Raw genomic sequence first — 22204 nt, forward strand, 5'->3', positions numbered from 1 at the left:
AATTTTTGATACATTTGTACTGCTGTGAACAGTACGAAAGATAAAAGAAGCTTACATTATGTTCGTATAACTATTATTTAGATATCGGCCAGAATTATTTAGTTTATTTTAATGGTTACTTTTTTTTTTTAATACATTTTACTTTTTATATGTGGTTTTTAAGTTTACATCAGATGTTTACGGAGCTTGAAATAATTCTTCAGTTTCCGGGAAGATTGTTCATAAATCTCCCTTTCTTAATGTTTTGCTGTGATTATTTTGCTTTCTCTGCCTGCCTTGGCTTTAATTCTTCTTGAAATTTCCCCACTGCTCTGCTAAGAATAAAAATAATATTTCTGGACTTGTGGCTTAGCTACTTGATGAAAACAAACAAAGCAAAACAAGCAGTCAACTAAAATCCTCCTGGACTGCTACCATGGTGAAACTTTCTTCTTGGCAATTAATTTTGGTCTGAAATACCTCTCTACTTAGAGGCTTGCTGTTGTTTTTAGTAGTATTAGTTTTTTAAACTTCATGCTTGAAAATGCCTCCTATTTCTATAAATAAATTAACTTTTCTGTTTCTACTCTTAGAAATGATATAGTTTGATGCCATGCTGAGGCCCAGAAATATATATTACCGTAGTCCCATTTTTCTACTGAAGGTGACTGCGTATAGGCTCCAGGTAACTGGTATATGTACAGGAAATGCTGAGTCATTCACACAATGAGGCGGGGTTGGGGGGGGGGAGAAACTTCACTGAGTTCCAGGCTGCCTACTAGGAATAGCAGACCTGTGCAAAGGCAAAAGCTCATAAAGCTTATGGCTCAGTGCTTTGTCCTCAGCAAAGTGCTAAGAAGTAACAGAGCAAGATGAGGAGACAGGGAGGGGTCCAGAGTAGATGCCAGTTCATACACAGTGGTCAGAGAAGGTGGACCCAGGAAGGGGGCTAATGAACAGACCGGAAGGCAGGACAGTCAGTGCAGAGGCCCTAGGGCAGGGACACACTTGGCTGTGGTCCCAGCAGGCTATGGTTAGAGGGGGGATGAGGAGAGGTGGGCTGGACAGAGGCCAGGCAAAGTGGGCGTGACATGGGGGCATTGGGTCAGATAACCTAGGGCTTCTCAGGTCCTGGTCGGGTTTGATTTTATTCCGAGGGGGGGTTACGGAAAGTTTGACAGTTTTGAGTGGAAATTTTTAAGATTCAAGTTAAGTTTTAAAAGGATCAGTCTGGTTAATTTGAGTGAAACAGATTCCAGAGAAAAGATGAAAGTAAGAAGATCATTTAGTTTGCAGTACTATTGTGTGTGTGCTTGTAAGTGTATGTGTGTATGTGTGTAAACAGCATTAAGAGATGATTCCAGAGGTCTGTGGCCATTATGTATAATATATATATTTTTTATGTATATATATATATATATATATATATATAAATCTAGCTAATGATGTCTAGTTTTGAAACCTCTATATCTAATTTTCAAGTAAAGCATTTGTTTTTAGTATTTTATTTATGAATAATTAGAGAAAATGTGTTAAATCGTTTAGTTACTATGTTTTTGCAATGTTACCGATTTATAACCAGTGAGGCCTGCCTTGTGAAAGCATATCTGAGAAATTTTAAACTTATGTATCTAAAAATATAATTTGTCATATAAAATAATTTAAATTACATTTGTCACACACATATTTTCCATCAAAATACTAATCCTAGTGTTAGAGATATGTTAAATAAAAACAACAATAAATTTATTATATCTATACTGATTTTTTTGGTTTTTCTAAAGAGATAACATATTTTAGTTTGGAACATTTAATAGCTATTTCCTAATTAATTTCTTTATCAAAGAACTGTGTAAAGTGTACCAAAATGAGAGTACTTTCAAATACTATTGCAGTAACTCGAATTCTTTTAAATTACTTTAAATAAACATATTATCTAAGGGGAAATATTTATAGTCTTCCTATGTTTTAATAAGTTTAACTAGGTCAAATATCTAATCAATGATTTATCTTGACTCAAAGAAAGACTACTACACAGCATTTCAATATGGTTTTAATTCCTCTTGTTTAGAAGGATCTGTATAATACCAGTGAAAAGAACTGGGAAAAGCACTGATTAAATTCATCTAAATACTTGATTCTCAATGAGGGGCAATTCTGTCCCCACAGAACAGTTGGCAATGTCTGGAGACATTTGTGGCCGTCACAGTGGGGGCGACAATCTTGGCAATTAGTGGCTACAGGGTAGGACGCTGCTAAACCTTCCACGATGCAAAGGACAGCCTCTCAGAACAAAGACTTATTTGGCCCCAAATGTCAGCGGTGGAGAGGTTGAGAAGCATGATCTCAGTGTTTTCTCTTTATAATAACTTTAAAAAGGAATTTGCTTTCTCCTTGCTGCTCTTTATTATTGGAGACACCTGTAGTAGTGAGGTGTAGGGACCTCCTAGAAAATTCAAGGTCTTCATTCATGTACATTTCCCGAGTAGATAACTGAAAAAGAGATATGAGTGAATATGTTATGATTGTGGATATCTCAGATTTTCAGAATTTTCCCTTGGAAATTGGTGATGTAGTTAAAAATTAGGACAGGGATATATGATACCGTGTCTCTATGTTCCTTGGGGCCTTTAGATTGAGAGATTTTTATCTCTGAACTCTGAACTGTCGCTACTACTGCTACTGCTATACTAGTCTTACTATTACAAATGACAACAAAAGCAAAATCAATAAACACATATTGAACCACAGTAGTCTATTGCATAATGCTGTAAAGACCAGCTGATGTAACCCATCGCCTTAGCCTAAGGCTAAGGTCATAAAGTGTCAGCTTCATCCGCAGGTCCGTCCAGATACCAGCAGTTGCTCTAGTAAAGTTCAGTTATCGTCAGTATTTTTTTATTGGGCACTTTCACAACCATATATGGTGAGATACAAAAGTAAGTAAAATATCATACATGATTTTGAGGGGTTTTTCTTTTGGAGACTTTGAGAAATATAAAGAGATTTATTAGAGGACTGGGTTCATTGGATTTGGAGGCTGAGTCTTAACACTTGCAGTCAGCAAGCTGGATCCAGGGGAGACAGGGGTGTAAGTTCCCGTCCGAGTCCACGTGTGAAGGCAGTCAATCCAAGAGAGTGAATTCTCTCTTAATCCACCTTTTGTTTTTGTTTTATTCAGGTCTTCACCCTCACAGACACACTCGAATAATGTTTAACCAAATATCTGGGCTCCCTGTGGTCCTATCAAGTACCGTGACACCTCTATTTTCCTAGCCTCAGTCCCACGAGAGTCGACTCTGAGATCCAGACTTAGTGCAGCTAATGTATTTGGGAGGTGATTCAGGAAGCAAAGTGAACTAGTGAGGAAGTAAGGCAGGGAAGTGAAGAATGCTATTGAGGTGTGTTTTAATAGGGTTGGTCTTGTGGGAATTGGTACTAAGTCTCTCTGGGGCTTATCTGATACTCCATGTAAGTTACAGTTTAAAATTTCCCCACCAAGGGGGAGAGAAGGCGGAGCATTTATTCACCACATTCCATCCCTCACTGTTTCTGGGTTATTCCTGAGTGTATTTCCCAGTCTCAGACGGGGCTTATGTTACCCTTCCTCGCGTGCGATTACATTTTAGATGTGTAAAATGTTATAGTTTGGAAAACAAATTATCTTACAAAACTGGGGAAGAAGCTCAAACTGTTAAAATGTTTCGTTGGAAAAACATGTGAAGCACCACTGCAGTTGCTTTCAGACACACACAGACATATTCAAACACGCATACACACACGTTACCTCACTCGCCACAGTTCTCTGTTAAGTTTATTATCCAACGAGTGGTATGAATTATTTTTGTTTTGTTTTGTGTGCTTACTTATCAAAGAAGATATCATCATTCGGACTACCTGATAGTGTTCTGTAATATTTGATTTGAAATGCTGCGTTAAGAATTATAATACATCCTGCATCTGTTTAGCCTGACATAATTCTAGCTGTAACTCATTTAAAAATGTTCTGTGGTCATTAAAATATCTACCAGAGAAAACACGGTGGTGATTGCAGCCTTGGAAGAATTATAGTTTTCGTTCTCTGCCAACTTCTTTATCTTCTTTCTCTTTAGTTTCATTTTCTATTCTTTCTGTCTTCCTCATACAATCTACTCCTAGTCCCAACAGAGGAGCCGTAAAATCGCACCGCTTGGCTGCGCCTGTGCTGGGGCACCGCAGGCTCCTCTGGACTTAGTGAGTACAGAGCTCACTGGCTGGGCCGCCCAAGCGTGGTCCTCCGTGACCTGCTCGAGCCCTCAACTGAAGTCCGGGGAAAATCTAGATCCTTAGGGTCTAAACTCTTAGAGTCATTGGATCAAAGGAAGTGACACTGGAGGCTATCCAGTTCTACCACCCTTTTAAACAGAAGGTAGCTGTGTTGCTGAGAGATCCGTGCTGATATCAGCTTGCAGATACCAGCACAGCTCTGTCAGCTGATAAAATATTCCTGTACCGGGTAATAGATAGCCACTTCCTGGAGTCCCTGGAAACACGGTGTCACCCCAGCTCAGTCGACACCTCCTACAGGTCCTCAGATCTTCCGACAGTTGAGCGACCAGAGGGAGAAAGGCTGCAGGGGAGGAACTCCAGGGCCCTGCCCTAGAGCTACAGCCAAGGTCCGTGGCTGATGTTTGGTACCTGTGCATACATACTCCTGTCAGATAGGTTTAGTATCACCTCTGTTCGGTCAAGGCCACCAAGGTATTTTCCCAGAGAAGCCAGTATGCTTCTTATCCTCTTCACTCTTACTTTATGGTTATAGTGTATTATGCGCACAAACATACCTGTTTCAAGGTCTTTTAAATCATAGATAATGCTTCAGTGCATAGGTTACAGTTTCAAAAATCCAGAGTAATTTGATATGAGTGTTTGTCCTCTAACACTGGGGAAGGGGAGCTGTTTGCCGGCAGCTGAATTACAAACCACTTACGCAGTCTTTGCTGTCATGTTTCATATATTTCATTTAAGCACCTAACCACAGCATTGGATTTGAAAACTTTTAAGTTTATATATGTCTCTGTGTGTGTGTGTGTGTGTGTATAAACTTCTTATATATAAGAGTGATATGCTTATATACACAGTTATTTATTCAGTAGCCAATGTAAATATCTGTTCCAAGCGATCTCGTCTGTCTAGTCCCACAGGCTGCCAAAGGCAAATTTCCCATCTTGGTAACAGGCTGACTTTGTCTGTCACTCTGATTGTAACGCTGATGCCTCTGATTGTTAAATACCATTGTCCCTTGGTATCCACAGGAGATCGCTTCCAGGTTCCCCTGCAGATAACAAAGTCTTTGGACGCTCAAGTCCTTTACATAAAATGGCATTGTATTTGCGTATAACCTACACACATCCTCCTGTATACTTTAAATGATTTCTAGAATACTTATAATACCTAGCACAATGAAAATACTATGTCAGTAGTTGTGGGCATGCAGCAAACTTAAGTTTTGCTGTTTGGAACTTTCTAGGAATTTTTTGGATATTCTTCATCTGTTGGTAGAAGCTCTGGATGCTGGGTGTGCAGATACGGAGGGCCAAGTATATACTGTTTGCTAGGATTATCTGATAGGGAAGAAGGAAGGGAGGGACAGTATTTACAGACTTGTCTTAAAACGTGTTATTTCACACATATTTATCTACCGTATATATACAGTTTACTACGTACGTAACATTTTGTAATAGATGATTATATAAATTGAACACCATCTATTTTTTACTCTGTGGAAAAATTTACAGGATCCATGTCTCTTCAAAACAATATTTATTCCAATGCTAATTTGTATCCTAAATGTATTTTAAGTTACTGACCTTTTCCTTGTCACTTTTCCAAGATAATCCATGTTAAGTTTTCGTGCACCTATTTCCTACTCAGAACTTTTTTATGAGTTGATGTGTCTCTGTTATCATATTATTCAAGAACTTACCTGAAATTCAAAACCAAGTGCACATTCCAGACTCTGCAGGACATAAAAGATTAGGGCAACTGCTTCTTTTAAGATCACTGGATTTTCAAGCCAGCTCTCAAAAAAATGAAGAAATGATGGCCACATACTGTTAAGACTCACGGTGTTGCCAACTTATTTCCGTCTTCCACGACGCAGAGAAAACCTTTGAAAATATGGTTAAGCTGTCTGTGGATGTCAGGTGTATGGTAACTGCACATTCCAGATTTTAGAAAAGACACAATTTCACTTCTTTGCATAGTGGCAGTTCAGTTAACAACGCGATGTCATGGGTAGATTTTTAAGTCTTTCTGTAGAACTAAACTAACCAGGAGAGACCCTTTGTCAGATTGTGTGTCGCTATTTGGGGTTCAGAAAATATGCGTCACTGATCGAGAGTGACGCTTTGTGGAGGTGCTTGTGTATGAGGCCATCTTCAAGTGCGCTTTCTTTGTTTCTGTCCTTTGCAGCCGAGGGGGCCTGTGGAGGGACCTTGCGGGGAACAAGCAGCAGCATCTCCAGCCCCTACTTCCCTTCAGAGTACGGGAACAACGCCGACTGTACGTGGACCATCCTCGCGGAACCCGGGGACACCATTGCTTTAGTCTTCACTGACTTTCAACTCGAAGAAGGATACGACTTCTTAGAGATCAGCGGGACAGAAGCACCGTCCATATGGTGAGTACTGGACAAGAAACGTCCTCACCACTTCCCACAGTAGACTTGAGAAAGCTGTGTTCTTTCCTTGCCTCGCCCTTTTGCCTGCTAAAATGTCATCTATATTGTGACTGATTTCCAAGTTTCTAAGATGTCTTTGTCCTGGTATCTGGAGCTGGAGACGTTATCTGGCCTTGGGCACTGGAACGTATCATGTCCTCGTTTTGGATTCTTATAAAGCAACACGGAAGATGGCGGCTAAGTGAGCTAAGCTAGTTTTGGATTTGGTCTGGAGCTGATTCAGTGTAAACAGATATTTTTAGACAGTGGAGATTTAAAAGTGTCACGTCACCAGCCATTTGTCGCCTCTGCTGCAGATGTGTGATTGTGTATGTCTTTTCCTCCCTGGAGATGCTGTACCAAGTCATATAACCACCTATGAGGGTCACAGGCAAACCATAAATACTAATCTGCTATATAGATAATGCCGGCCATCTGCTGATCAGGTCTCTGGTGTGTGTGCTAGTGGCCACAGAAGAAAACCTGAGCACATCCATTACAGTCTCTGGGGTATGGTGTTTCTTGTGTGAGAGCAGCTCTAGCTGTGTCGATAAGTACAATTGAAAAGGGAGAATTTGAAGAATAAATGTTTAAAGACTTAAGGTATACTTTAAATTATGTCATTTGTTACGGGTCGAACTGGTTTTTTTGTTTTATTTTTTCAATTTCTTAGCATTTTAAAAACTGCAGCTGTTGTCTATTTCAGGTCTTGAACAATAAGGAAACTTGACAATGTGTATGTTCAAATTAAGCTGGGTTAGAGGAAATGTTGGCCGTTTATGCATTGGTGGAGGAGATGAACTGAATGATCTTGAATATCTCTATAGGTTTAAGTCTGTATTTCAGTACAGAGACTGCAGGATAAAAATATCAAACCTGACAAATGTCATGAACTGTTTTATGTTTTAAACCAATTAGCAACATTGAATTTTATTTTTCAAGACTCAAAACTCAAAGCAGAGGATTCATATTTATAGTTTCAGTCATTTCCTTTCATTACTTCTATTGTTCTTATGTTAAATGCTACTTCAGTTAAAAGAAAAATAACCACTGCCTCTGTGATCTTTGTTTTTAATTTCATTGATCTGAGCAATACTTTTAGATCAGACAGGCTTACCCTTTTGCTTATTTCATGTTATACAAGTTAAAGACTCAAGGATCGGATTATGTTATCTTCTATCTGCCTTTTTGTAACATCGGAGTTAGTGGAAACAGATACCAAACTGAAAGCTGAATGTCCTGGATTTTGCTCCAGGTTCTGTCCCAAACCATCCTTGTGACCTTGGACCAATCATGTAACTGCTTGTATAAAAAGGGGCTATGCTAAATGAGCTTTTACATGAATTCATTCAACATCTACTGGGTGCTTTTCTCTGTGTATCCCTGTAGGAGATGCAGAGATGCGACACCCTCCTAGCTCTAAAGTCACCTGGTTTGGGTTTCCAGAAAATCGTTGCCATGCAGAACTACATGGTGACGGTTTCTCAGAAATTCAGTGACTCGTGGTAAAGGCCTTATTTGTGAGAGATTCTAGAGATGATGGGTGTCGCCTGGATGGGGAGGTGTCAGGCTGGGGGAGGGACAAAAAAGTAGGCCTAGCGGAGGACGATCGATGACAGACTCCCCAGTCGAGGTTGGCTTTCGCCAAACAAATGCCGTTTACGTAGGAAAGGAAGCGCCGATGTCCATATCCGAGTCTGGAAGAAGAATAGGAAGGCCGAAGAGAGACGCCAGTCCCGGGGGCGCAGAGCCTCGCAGAAGGCCTTGCGGTGCATCCCCGCGCCGTGGGGCCGCCCTGAGCAGGGAGACCTCCTTCCGTTCACCTGTCTTCAGTAAGCGGCCCCCAGGAGTGAGACGGTGTGACTGGACTTGGTTTTGCCTGTTTCTTCTTTTCTCATCCCCGCTGGTTTCTTTTGCATCCTCTCCTCCTCTCTGTTTTATCTCCCATCGGTCCTTTCCCCCCGACGTGGGTCCCCTGCTACTTCAATACCAGACTCAGAAAAATGTGCTCGGACGGGGTCTTGAACCTGCTAAAATTGCCCCCCGTCGGAAATGCCAGGTGAGGCCGCGGCCACCTGCGGGGCCTGATAGCAGCCAAGTCACAGTCGTGGCGTAGAGGGTGTTGTCGTGGCAGACAGAGAACTTGCCCTGTGTCTTCCTGGCGTTCGGATGCGGGCTGGAAGGCGTTTCCCAGCCGTCTCAAATCTCCCCGTATTTGCCAGGACCCCAAGATCACTGATCCAGCAGCAGTTGAGAAGAATGGGGCAGTTGATGGAAAAGCTGTCCGTGGGCCTTTGACCCCGGGTGCCTTCTGGTCTGATGAAATGGGTTACCTGTTGGTTGGTTCGTCGTGATTTCTCTGTTTCGACAGCCATTGTCAGATGGAGAGCCGTACGTATCGTTACATTCCCCTGATGATTTGCATTTCCCTGATGGCTTGGCACAGAAGCCCCGTAGGGGAGTTACCAGTGTATTTTTCCTCTTTTGCTGAAGAGTCCGAGAGGCACAAAGGATAGAGCACTGGCAGAGCTGTCGCTGGATCTGAAGGCCCCTGAACCCAAACTATGTTTTCTTTTTACCGTAAGACCGTCCCCCCCCCCCCCCCCAGTGGAAGAACCCAGGTCTGAGCTTAATGGCCCGTCAGGAAGTTCCCTCTTCTCTGCTTCAGGACTGCACTTTGGATCCTCCAGCCTTGGGCAGACAAACACCGTAGGGTAGCCGGGCCACTTGCGAAGCCGTTTAGCACCCGCGCTGCGTCGGGAAAGTCAGGGGCGACAGGGACGATGTCAGGGGTGACGCTGGGAGTTCATCACGATTCTAAAGAGAAAGATCCTGACGTGGCATAGGACCCCTATTCAACAGAAAGGCTCTTCCGCGGAGGCAGAAAAGGAAAAGATGGTTTTCCTAAATCATCACTGAAACGCACACGGGCACATTTAAAATACAGCACAGGATCACCTGAGTTACCTTCTCAGATTTATACAAATACATGACGGGGCTTATCTTCAAAAGACTGTTATTTAACTGTAACTTTCAAGTGACGGCCTCTGAAATGTTTCATGGTCTAAACTGGTACATTTAATTAAAAGAGTTACCCAGCCCCGAACTGCAAGAGGAATACCGAGTGGCCGTGCAGGTGGATGCACCTCCTTTCAGGCACGAGGTTACACGGCAGCAGCAGTCGGACAGTGCTAACGGCTGTGAGTCGAGAGAGCGCACACACACGTATAATTTTCCAATCATCTATTTTTAAAAGACAGACTGTACAGGCAAGGGCACTCTCAGAAGGAGCTACTGGGAAAATTGTTAAGAACAATAATAGGATTAGCCTTATTTTCATTTCATTTGGAGTGAAATTACCAACTCAGCTATGTTTTATGTAAGGGTTGCCATGGCTACAGCAGAGGCAGTCTAAAAATGGTGGGTGATGTAAAGTCCCCAAATTATCCGTGTATTAAACGCGGCCCGGGTGTCGTCACTTAAGCCTAATCGACTCTGTGTACATCAGATGAGGCTGAATTTGTTTTTAACTCGTCAGGTTCTAATTTTAGATAGGTTGGCCTCTTATCAATACCCCCCTTGAAGAGAGAGCTGTCAGGCCTGGTTGTCTTTGCAACGTGGTCCAGTAATTACGGTTTTTTCCTGCAGTTAAAAACCTCGTTACCAGTAAAGCTAGCCACACATTCTTACTTTCTGAAGTGATTTGATGGGGTAGCATCTAACTCCTAATTCCGGAAACATCAAGAAGGCAGAAAATTGATTTTATTTCAGAGTTAAGTTACTAAGGTTTCTAAATTAAGATATGATGGTAAAAGGGGTGTTCCTGAGAACATCAAGAGTCTTGACGAGAAACGAGGAAGAGAGCATTTACTGTCTTCAAAATATGCACTCGTATTTGGGAATAATTATCTACCCCATTTCATGGCAGGGAGTGTGTGTATAGGGTAGAGAAGGAAAGAAAACAAGGGATAATAAATGCGTTTAAAATATGCCCCCAAAGTTACTTAAATGCATCAGTTTCTTAACAACCTTCAGTGACTGAGCCATGGGCCATCGGAATAAAACCCGAAGGCCTTAGCGTGTCATTCAAGGCTTTTCAGAGCTTGGCCCACCTTGCCCTCCAGTCTGGCCTTCTCCTCTGCCCGGCAAGCACCCCTCACTTTGCCCCCCTGCATGCACCCGTCTTCACCATAGCCCGTTTGTGTCTCTTGCACGCCTGTTCAGGAGCTTTCCACAGGGAAAGCCCACATGGCCCAATTTAACCAACATTAAATTAACATATGGATGGTAGAACATTCGAAGAAGTACCACCAGTGGGGCAGACAGTTATATCTCTGCCTCCCTGGAAAACCTCAGTGATCATCAATGCAAGAATGCTTCTTGGCTGACTTAGATTAGAGCTGACTTCTTATAGCAATAGAAAATGTGTTACCTTATGATATTTTTTTAGGCTTGAGTTCAATCATTCACCAACCAACATGACTCGACCCCTTTGCCTGTCTGGGCGATGCAAGATTACATATAAGAGAGTGAAAAGTAGTTTTGTAACTACACTTTATTTTGTTCCCGTTAACCGGGCACAACTTCACCATTAAACCAGTCTAATCAGTGACTTGCTGAAGCCAAAACAGAACTTCAAAGGAACTGGCGAAGCTGAGCGAACTTCAAAGAACCCTTGAAGGGTCAAGGGTTCTATGATGTTTATCCAGCTTGTCACTTAATTGATAACTGACTTGGTGTCTATTTCATTTCTAATGAGGACGGATTATTGAGGCTCACACAGAGCACAGACGCCCTGAAATCAGCCCTTCCGCTCACCTGCCCAGGGTAAGAGAAAGGAAACCCCCTTCCGCTCCCTCATTTTATTTGTTAACTGTTCATTTAAAAATCATTTCACAGAGAGCTTGTAAAACCAGCTCAGAGAGTTGGTATATCACCCAGCCCAGGTTCCCTTAACAATCACGTCTTATGCAGCCCTCGTGTCGTCGTGGAAACCAAGAAGTTAACACCGGAGCTAACTAACTTACACTCCTGATCTGAATTTTCCCCGATGCCCTGTGTCTGCTCCAGAGCTCAGCCCAGGGACCTGCCCCGCCCTGAATTCCGTCTCTCCCGCCACCTCCACGGGGCGACTGTTTGCAGTCTTGTTTCCATAACCTTCCCCTCCCTCGTGCTAACAATACAGTCTGGTCACACTCTTTTTGAAAGACGATGGCGTTTTTCAGGCATAAGGGAGGAGGAGGCCATAAAGCATGGCCCCATGACCACCAGCTGAAATAATTGGTTTTCTTTCTTTTATGTTTTCCGTTTTAAATTTCACTTTAATAATTACGTTGCACAAACCCATTGGAATGTTTGCACCTCAGCATTTTCTGTGGAGCACGCATAACATAAACAAATATCATATGTGTGTATGTGTGTATATATAAGTATACAACAGTATATGAATTTCTACTTTTCTGGAACCTCTGCATACTATGCAGAGGCCTAAGGCCATAATTAACATGATATTATTACAGGCCCTTTCCTAAACGCCTCTTGTACTCAAAATACCTTTCTCTAAAAATTTCTTTGAATAATATATTAGTCTAAAAAAACCTTACACTGAATAATAATATGCAAAAAGTATTGCTGTGTACCAGGCAAATGTAATCAGTTGCCACTACTTAGAGACACTATTATCCCCATTTTATGGGCGAGAAAAATTAACTCAGAGAAGATTAAATATCTTAGCACACAGCTACCAGGTGGCAGACCCGGGACTGAAGCAGAGACAGCCCCAAGCTATATTTCTTCCTTTATTTAAATACATCAAGATGACATTTCATTACCGTTTTTAAGTCAGGAAAATAAAAGCAAATAAAATACTTCTATTAACATTTTTATTATTAAAAACTAAAGCAGCATGTTACACTCCAGTATTACCCCAGAATGACTGCAATTCTGTCCGGCCTCACTGGACACCAAGGGAAGCATGAGGCCACTTCAAGCCTAGATCTGGTCCTACTGCTCCATGGTGGAGACCTCATGACCCCTTCTTTTACGGTCATCTTCTTCTGTGCTATTAGGTATAAGGTAAGGTAATAAATCTTAACTTGCTTGTCATGTATAGTTGTGCGTATAAGTACAATAATGGATGTTACAAGTCTTCTAAAAGGGGGCGTATCGTAAAGACATTACCAACAGTGTAGCGATTAAGGCTTCCCACCTACAACTTTAGAGGTGGTGGGAAGCTAATGGCCAGCCCCGATCATTCCACACCCTCCAAACTCAGTAGGGAAATTTGTCTGATCACAGCCAAGGCTATGCAACGGGCAACTTGTAACCTGGCCTGAGACATTCTTTCCCACGTATCGTCCAGATGACACTTCCGTTACCTGCGTGATTAGGTGACCCCCCCTGTCCACGGGGCCTAGGCAAACCCCCTTTCCATTCTCTCCCGCTCCCGTTGGCAGCTAGCTGCCTGAGGACCCTTTATCCCAACGGGCAGCAAAGGAATCACGGGAAACAGTGCAGCTGAGCCAAGCAGGCAGGCTGTGGTTCAAAAAGCTTCCGGTCAGGTGTACTTCTCAAGGCACTTATTTCCCTCCGTTTTCACCTGAAATGTACCATCTGTAGTAGGTGCTGAAGGAAGAGTCTTCCTTGCTGGAAGTTGCCTTGAGGAGAAAAGGAGACTGTCTCTGATGGGCCGGGAGAGACTTCTGCCTATTTTCAACCTCCCACGTCCTCTAGCCCCAATTCACGACCAGGCAAACATACCCCAGGCGAAGACTTCCGTGCCCTGTGGTCTCCCTCCTAAGGGTTGTGATGGGTTTCTTGGTAGGTACCCCGGTGCCATTTTCTTGCCCAGAAAATGTCTCGTTTCCATATTTCTTCACAGATGTCTGAGATACCATCAGAGCAGTTCATCTTGGATAGCTTTCATTTTGGCTGAAATCAGTAGTTAGAATTTCAACTATATGCAGTTGATGAAGTTAAACTATGTTCATCAATAAATATTTTGAACATAGGAAATTTCTATGATTTATTTAATGGTGGTAGCTGTGGATAAAATGTAGTATTTTACACCAGGACTACATGCAAAAAGACCAGACCAAGGGATGACGAAGAGGAAAAAAAAAAAAAAAAAAGCGTTCCTGGTCCCTAAAGATGGAACTGATTAGAGAGTCCTAGAGTGCGGTCCTTTACCAAGTCAGGGCAGGTACCGCATGTCAGAAACCTCAACTCTGCTGTGATATTTCTCCTGTCGTAGGAAAGGCCAACCACTTCACCTGATGTTACTGAAGGTTACATTTCCTGTAAATTATCAGTGTTACAGGCAGTGGGGAAAATTTCCCCTTTAGGAATATAAATTCATTTCACACAATACAGTGTGCTTGTGTTTGATTCTTGTTTTTGTTTTTTTTTATAGTCACACCTCTCTCTTTTTGTATGTGGTCTTTTCCAGAAAGCAAAATTACACTTAACACTTTAAAATACATTTCCCTTTTAAAAACACACTGCCTTTTAAGAGGCCACTGGGCCAACTCTACTTTAGCCATCCTCCAATAATGCTGGCGGGCGTTCATTCATTCTCCAAATCAGCCAGATGTGTACACCATGGTATTCCAGCTGTACACTTCGATATCTTCATTTAAACTTTCTCCCCAAACTCTGAGTATCTAATTTTCCCTTTCTTCTTAAAGATTGTACAATTTAATGGAGGACTGGTTAGGAGAATAAGGTAATCTTGTGCAGTCGAATTCGTCTCTGACAAATGTGACAATTTATTACTCGGGCTTCATCCTATGGGCACATGCCATGTGAGCTCGGTGAGTCCTGTCTGTGAGCATTGGCTAGAAACAGGAACGTTTCCCATCTTTGGACTTTAATAAACACAAGAGCTTAAGTCACTCTGATTTGAAACCCTTTAGACAATTATAGCCCATCATTTCTTTAAAAGTGTATATAAGCTGGAGGTTTTTTATTTTTGTCAATCATAAATTCTAGAACAGCTGGAACTTGGGAAGTCTCCTAACATGATCCCTTTATTGGTTGGATAAGGAAACTGCATCCTAGAAAGCTCACGTGCCTTGCCCTACAGTTTGGGGTTAGTAGCTGGGAGAGAAGCCAGGTCTGTCTCATCAGAGCTGGACCTGCCGTCCTGTGAGGCTGTTCTCGTCTGGCTGGGGCAGGGGTGGCCTGTGACCTCTAATTTTTCCATCTTCTTTCCATAAGCAGGCAGCTTGGAATAGTAGCTAAACCAAGCCTACTGATTGAGACTCGGTTTTGCAACCGAGCCATGGTTTTGCAACTTGTGAGCTTGATGGCACAGAGTGGGTTTCCTCTAAGTCCCAGACCCCTGTCTGTAAGATGGAAACGGCCCTGACAGGACCTCAGAGGCTTGTGAAATGGAACAAATGAGGGGTTGCTTGCGAAGCGCTCAGGAGAAGGCCTGCAACGTACAGGATTTCTGTAACTAGCTGCGTGTTTATTGCTCTAAGAAACAGTGCCATAGAGACTTCAGAATTCTACCTTAGAACACAACAGTAACCTGTTGAAGTTAAAATCTTTTTTTTAAAAAAAGAACCCACAATTTTGTTTTTAACCTGCATTTAGTTTTAAAAGGCTATTTTCAGCAAATAACCTTCAATATTTTAATTACAAAAGCATCATTTCTTTTATGCTGAACTTTTCAAACCTGTGTCCTATCTTTGCTATGCACCTCTGTGAAAAGAAAACTGCAGTCATAATATTGCTTTGAAAGAAGAGTTAGAACCAAACGCTGAGCCCTGTTTGTGTTTTGGCAATGTGTTCCACCACAGTAAATCGTTTTTAACATTCAGGGATATTGTCCATATACACCATTCAATTTTTTGAAAATCCAAATACTATATATATTCAGGTCATTATACTATCTTATTTATATAAATTTATTTACTTACTTACTTTTGGCTGTGTTGGGTCTTCGTTGCTGCGCGCAGGCTTTCTCTAGTTGCGGCGAGGGGGGCTACTCTTCGTTGTGGTGTACGGGCTTCTCATTGCGGTGGCTTCTCTTGTAGCGGAGCACGGGCTCTAGGCATGCAGGCTTCAGTAGCTGTGGCATGCGGGCTCAGTAGTTGTGGCTCGTAGGCTCTAGAGCACAGGCTCAGTAGTTGTGGTGCACGGGCTTAGTTGCTCCGCGGCACGTGGGATCTTCCCGGACCAGGGTTCCAACCCGTGTCCCCTGCATCGGCACGCGGATTGTTAACCCCTATGCCATCAGGGAAGTCCCCAGGTCATCATACTACTAAAAGTCTACAACTTAGTAAAAATATAGTGTGAGAACCATAGAGTTTGTACCGAAGTACGTATGTATCTATTTAGCAAACTTTTTGAAGGGCGTAACATGTGCCTGAAATTGTGATATATGCTAGTCCAATGCTTCTTAAATTTATTGTGTGTAGGAATCACCCGGGATCTTCTTTCAATGCAGATTACGACTCAGGAGATCTGAGGAAGGTACTGAGATTCTGCATTTCAACAAGTTCCTGGATAATGTGGGTGCCCTTTGTCTGTAGACCAGACCAAGAAGTGACGGTCTAGAGTGTTTGTGGGTGGTGCAGAGAGTGGACAATAAGATAATTGCAATAATAGCTAATTAAGTTTCAAGTACACAATACAGTATTATTAACTCTAGTCATCGTACTGTATATTGGATCCTCAGAACTTATCTTACAACCGGATGTTTGTACCCTTTGACCAAATCTCCCTGTTTCCCCTACTCTCAGCCCCTGGCACCCACCATTCTACTGTCTGGTTATATGAGTTCTACTTGGTTTTTAAATTTAGATTCTACATATAAGTAAGATCAGGCAGTATTTGCCTTTCTCTGACTTATTTCACTTAGTATAATACCCTCCAGGTCCTTCCATGTTGTCACAAATGATAGGATTTCCCTCTTTATTATGGCTGAGTAATAGTCCTCTGTGTGTGTGTGTGTGTGTGTGTGTGTGTGTGTGTGTGTGTGTGTGTGTGTGTATCACATTTTCTTTATCCATTTGTCCATAGGTGGATACTTAGGTTGGTGCCGTATCTCGGCCATTGTGAATCATGTTGCAACAAGCACAGGAATGCAGATCTCTCTTTGAGATACGGATTTCATTTCTTTTGGTCCTATACCCAGAATTAGGATTGCTGGATCATATGCTAGTTCTATTTTTAATTTTTTGAGGAGCCTCCATACTGTTTTCCATTGCCAAGAGCATAGATCTTAAGAGTTCTTACCACACATACACAAAAAAAAAAACCCCTGTGTACCACGATGGATATGTTAATTACCTCGATTGCAGTAAATGCTGTATTTTTTAGTTTATATGTGTATCAAAGCATCATATTGTACATGTTAACCCTATACAGCTTTGACAATTATACCTCAATAGGTGGAGGTGAAAGTATTATTACTAATAATAATTTCAAGTTTTCTTGAAAAGTGAAAACTTTTTAGTAGTTATATTTCAGAGTATGACAATACAAGCTCTCTGGTCTTTGTTGAAATATATCTTATAATTTTGTAATGGGCTGCTGCTGCAAAATGGAGCAGATTTGGAAGGATTGGGTTCAGCGTTGAGTTTCCAGTTTGGGCTTCACATCAGAACTGCCTGGGCGCCGCTCCTCAGAGATTCCGATTTAATTAGCTGAACCAGCTCAGCTGTGGCGCTGACTGCTGGGACTGAGAGAGTCAAAGAGAAAGAAACTCAGTATTTCAGTGGCTTCCAAATATTTTCAGCAGTATTAGCATGTTTCCAGTCTATTAATAGTTGTACATTGAAAATAAAATGGTTTTGAACTCTTTTGGAGGACATTGGGCTAAAAAGTTGAACAGGTCCCTTCGCCAAAGATTCTCAGTCTTACTTACTTACTTACTTACTTACCTTACTGGGCAACGCGTGGCTCAGAGGTCAGTTAGAGGAGGTTGCAATTCACCAAACATGTGACTATGAAGCGCTCATCTTTGGTGGGATATAGATTAAAACCTGGGACTGTGGACTCAGGAAAGGCTGTGCTTTTCTTGATATGTTACAGGTACTGTCCTGATCTGAGCCCTGGCAACATTTGCATTCCATTTTGCACTTGAAGCTGATAGTGACTTTATTCCAACTTCCTGTTTCTTTTAGCCATGGCTTCAATCCCTTTTCTCCATCTGCAGAATCTTCTGTTCTGCTGTGTCGGTGAAGTCCATAGTTATTCAGCTCAGATTGGTGAAAGAGAGTTGTCCTTGGAGTGAGAGAGATTATGGGTTAAAATTTGTGTTTTTCCTCTCTGTAGCTGGGTAATTTGGATTAGTTACTCAAACTCCCAGAGTTTTTGTTTCCCGACTGTAAAATGAGGTTAATGATACTTACCTTGCTGGGTGAAGATTAAAATATAGGTCAGAAACCTATCACTGTCTGTGATACAGAGATGCTCAGTAAACTCTATTCCATCATGATTATCAAGCTGTGTATGAAACATGACAAATGAGCAGTCAGGGTAAAGAGAGCAAAGTTTGAAGAAAGAGAAATAATTACCCAGTGAGGTCATCAAAGAACATTTCACAGAAGACTTGGGATTTGACACAGACCCAGAGAACAGAAAGGGTCTGGGCACAAAATTTGTGGGGCTATTTTAGACACAGGATGTGCAAAATTAAAAGTACAGATATGGCAAAGCACAGGAGATAGTTGATGATATGAGCGAAAGCAATCCATTTTTTTCCACAGAACAATAAGAAATAACTTAAAATATTTGATGGCAAGCCCTATTTTTTCTTTTTTTTAAAATTTTTATCGGAGTAGAGTTGCTTTACGATGTTGTGTTAGTTTCCACTGTACAGCAAAGTGAATGAGCTATACGTATACATATATCCCCTCTTTTTCTGGATTTCCTTCCCATTTAGGTCACCACAGAGCATTGAGTAGATTTCCCTGTGCTATACAGTAGGTTCTCATTAGTTATCTATTTTATACATAGTATCAATAGTGTATATATGTCAATCCCAATATCCCAATTCATTCCAGCGCCCTTCCCCCTTGTATCCATATGTGAGAGGGTGTGGAGAAAAGGGAATGCTCTTGCAGTGTTGGTGGGAATGTAAATTGATACAGCCACTATGGAGAACGGTATGGAGGTTCCTTAAAAAGCCAAAAATAGAACTACCATATGACCCAGCAATCCCACTCCTAGGCATATACCCAGAGAAAACCATAATTCAAAAGGACACGTGCACCCCAGTGTTCATTGCAGCTCTATTTACAATAGCCAGGACATGGAAGCAACCTAAGTGTCCATCAGCAGAGGAATGGATAAAGAAGATGTGGTACATATATACAATGGAATATTTCTCAGCCATAAAAAAGAACAAAGTTGGGTCATTTGTAGAGATGTGGATGGACCTAGAGACTGTCATACAGAGTGAAGTATGTCAGAAAGAGAAAAACAAATATTGTATATTAACACATATATGTGGAATCTAGAAAAATGGTATGGATTATCTTATATGCAAAGCCCTATTGTTTCTTGATAAAATGTTTATTGTATTCCTAATATCTGCCAATATAAGAAAAACACTGCTTCAGGAAAATAAAGGTGATTTTGATGTATTAGATTGGGAAAAGAAGAAATGAGAGATATTAAACAATTACAAATTTCTGTGAGCAGGACACATAGAATTTATAAGACTGTATGATCACAGGGATAGAAAGAGAAAGGAAAATAATGGAGCTATTGAAAGCCAGAAAAGTCTGGCAGTGGACTTTGCAAATGGCAATGCAGAGATATTCCAACTTTCCACTCAAGCTTGAAACTTATTAAAAAGTCCGCAAATCACAAATGCTGGAGAGGGTGTGGAAAAAAGGGAACCCTCCTGCACTGTTCAGTGGGAATGTAAATTGGTGCAGCCACTATGGAGAACGGTACGGACACTCCTTAAAAAACTAAAAATAGAGCTAACATATGATCCTGCAATCCCACCCCTGGGCATACATCTGGAGAAAACTCTAATTCAAAAAGACACATGAAACCCAATGTTCATAGCAGCACTATTTCTAGTAGCCAGACATGGAACCAACCTAAATGACCATCGACAGATGAATGGATAAAGAAGATATGGTACATATTTATGCACAATGGAATACTACTCAGCCATAAAAAAGAATGAAATAATGCCATCTGCAGCAACATGGATGGACCTAGAGATTATCATGCTAAGTGAAGTAAGTCAGAGAAAGATAAATACCATATGGTATCACTTACATGTGGAATCTAAAATACGATACAAATGAACTTATTTACAAAACAGAAACAGACTCACAGACGTAGAAAACAAACTTATGATTGCCAGAGGGAAAAGGGGGAGGGAAGGGATAAATTGGGAGTTTGCAATTAGAAGATACAAATTACTATATATAAAATAGATAAGCAACAAAATCCTGCTGTATTGCACAGGGAACTATAGTCCGTATCCTATAATAAAGCATAATGGAAAAAATATAGAAAGAATGTATATATGTATATATACATTCTTTTTTACATTTTATATATGTATACATCTCTGAATCATGTTGCTGTACACCAGAAACTAACGCAACATTGTAAATCAACTATAGATACTTCAGTTCAAAAATTCAAATGTCCAGGACTCATGGCTGGAAAGTTTGGGGGTGTCGGGCTGTGTTCAGGGGTCTCCATTTTAATCAGTGCTCTCGAAGAGATTCAAGGAACTCAACTTTCAGAAACGTGGGGATGACTTACGAAGAAGCCCTGATGCTCTCAGCGAGAACAAGGGACGTTTCAGGGGCCTTTCCAACTCGCCTCTTCCTCTTGCCGTTGCAGAGTACCAGGATGCTTCAAAATGGAAATGCTTTTGGAAGATCTTCTAAGGCGGCTGGTCCAAAATTAGCTGAGGGATCCTGCTCATTTCAGCTTGTAGCTCCCAGCTGTGTGATCCTGAATTTTAGAGGGGGCTCTTGGTAGAAGGAAATAGGAAAGGAATCAGAAGTTCAAGATACAGCGAAGAGCCCGGGGGGAGCATCTGACTTAAGAATATAAGGAGGGAAACTTTTAGGCTAGAGTGAGTAAAGAAGAAAAATCTTGTAGCTTAAAGCAGAATGGTTTGAGATGTTCCAAGGAGGAAAGCACGACGAATCGGAAAAGAAAAAGTATGTGGGGGCCAGACAGGTTCAGGGAAAGATCTCAGCATTGAGGAAGTAATTCTCAGAGGCCGAGGAGAGATTTCTACTCTCTCCCTTGCAGAGCTTTTGTGTGTCTACAGATTAGTGTTGTGAAGAGATTCAAGTACTAGGAGGCCACCACTCCATGCAGGGAAACTGTTGGTATTCAGAAGGAGAGCAAGCAGGTAAATTACGTGCACATTTTCCTCTTCTTCAGCTGTTAAACCATTTGCAGTGGGTAGTTTTTCAGCAGCGATGCCATTCAAAAGTGTGTGTGTGTGTGTGTGTGTACATGTGTGTTAGCCCAGGCAAGAAGGTATGCATATATTTACTTTCTATTAAAAAAGAAAAGAAAAAACATTGTAACATGTAACCCTAATGACTGGAAACAAATATGCCTGCAAGAAAAATCATTTATTCTCAGCAAATGTGCCCTGTACGCGCTGGGGGAATATCCTAAGGCATAAAACGGGAATTTAATTTACAACCCATGGGTGCTTCTTTGGTACTTTCTAATCTACCACCAGCTGTGGGAAGGGACGGGGAGATCGTTTTGACATCCATCCCTCCAAACCGTGAAATTCGGAGGAGTCCAGGATCTGTGGTGTGATTTTTTCATGCCAAGTCACACCTGAGTAACAGAAACGCTGTGCCGTTTTGAGAGCTAAGAACATGAACACAGTACGAAAAACGCGGTCAGAGCAACCCCGCGAGGTCAGTTATTCGTTCTGAATCTGGATAATCTACCTCTTGCCCGCCATCAGCAAATTCGAATTTGTGTTATTTTTGCAGAGTTACCATGAATTGGACTAAAACCCGAGATCAAGTACTGATTTTCTAAACATTGATTCAGGTTTTCGCTCTCTCTTGCTTTCTCTTTTTCTTTTGTTTTGTGTACGCCGTCTAACACACACGGACGAACATTTGTATATGTGGGTGCACATGCTATAAATGCTGAGCCCAGAACCAAGAAAATACATTGGTTTTTTTGGGGGAAAAAAATTGGCAGTCTGTTCGAATCAAGCTCTAGTTATATTTTTCTTCTCTTTAACTGACTAAAAAAAAAAAATCAAAGTATTATACTTGGCCATAACAATTTTTTTTCTTCACCTACCTACTTGAAAAATCATAATATTGTATTTAAGGGTGCTCGGATTCAAAAGACCATAGTCATTAGTTAATGCTGTATTCCATTGTAGAAACGTATATTAATGTGTCTCCATCTCGCTTTATCATCTTATAACCAAAGGGTGCTAACCGATTGAAATGAGATCTTCCACACTGGAAAACAGCTACTCAGTGGGCAGGCCTGGAATCCCAGCTCCACCGCTTAGCAAGCTTTGTCTTCCTGGGCTGA

The 22204-nt window shown here is 41.5% G+C and overlaps 1 protein-coding gene across 4 annotated transcripts in view; it reads left to right on the top strand.

Annotated features, from left to right (window-relative positions):
• CSMD1 (CUB and Sushi multiple domains 1) overlaps positions 1–22204 on the top strand; it is a 1661506-nt gene that overhangs the window by 820556 nt on the left and 818746 nt on the right. For all 4 annotated transcript variants that reach the window (XM_067022449.1, XM_067022447.1, XM_067022448.1 and 1 more), the window contains exon 5: positions 6433–6640. In XM_067022449.1, coding sequence (XP_066878550.1) covers positions 6433–6640 — 208 coding nt within the window. The remainder of the gene's footprint in view (positions 1–6432; positions 6641–22204) is intronic.

The sequence above is a fragment of the Kogia breviceps genome, chromosome 20 (assembly GCF_026419965.1).
Source record: "Kogia breviceps isolate mKogBre1 chromosome 20, mKogBre1 haplotype 1, whole genome shotgun sequence".
In the NCBI taxonomy this organism is placed as follows: domain Eukaryota; kingdom Metazoa; phylum Chordata; class Mammalia; order Artiodactyla; family Physeteridae; genus Kogia; species Kogia breviceps.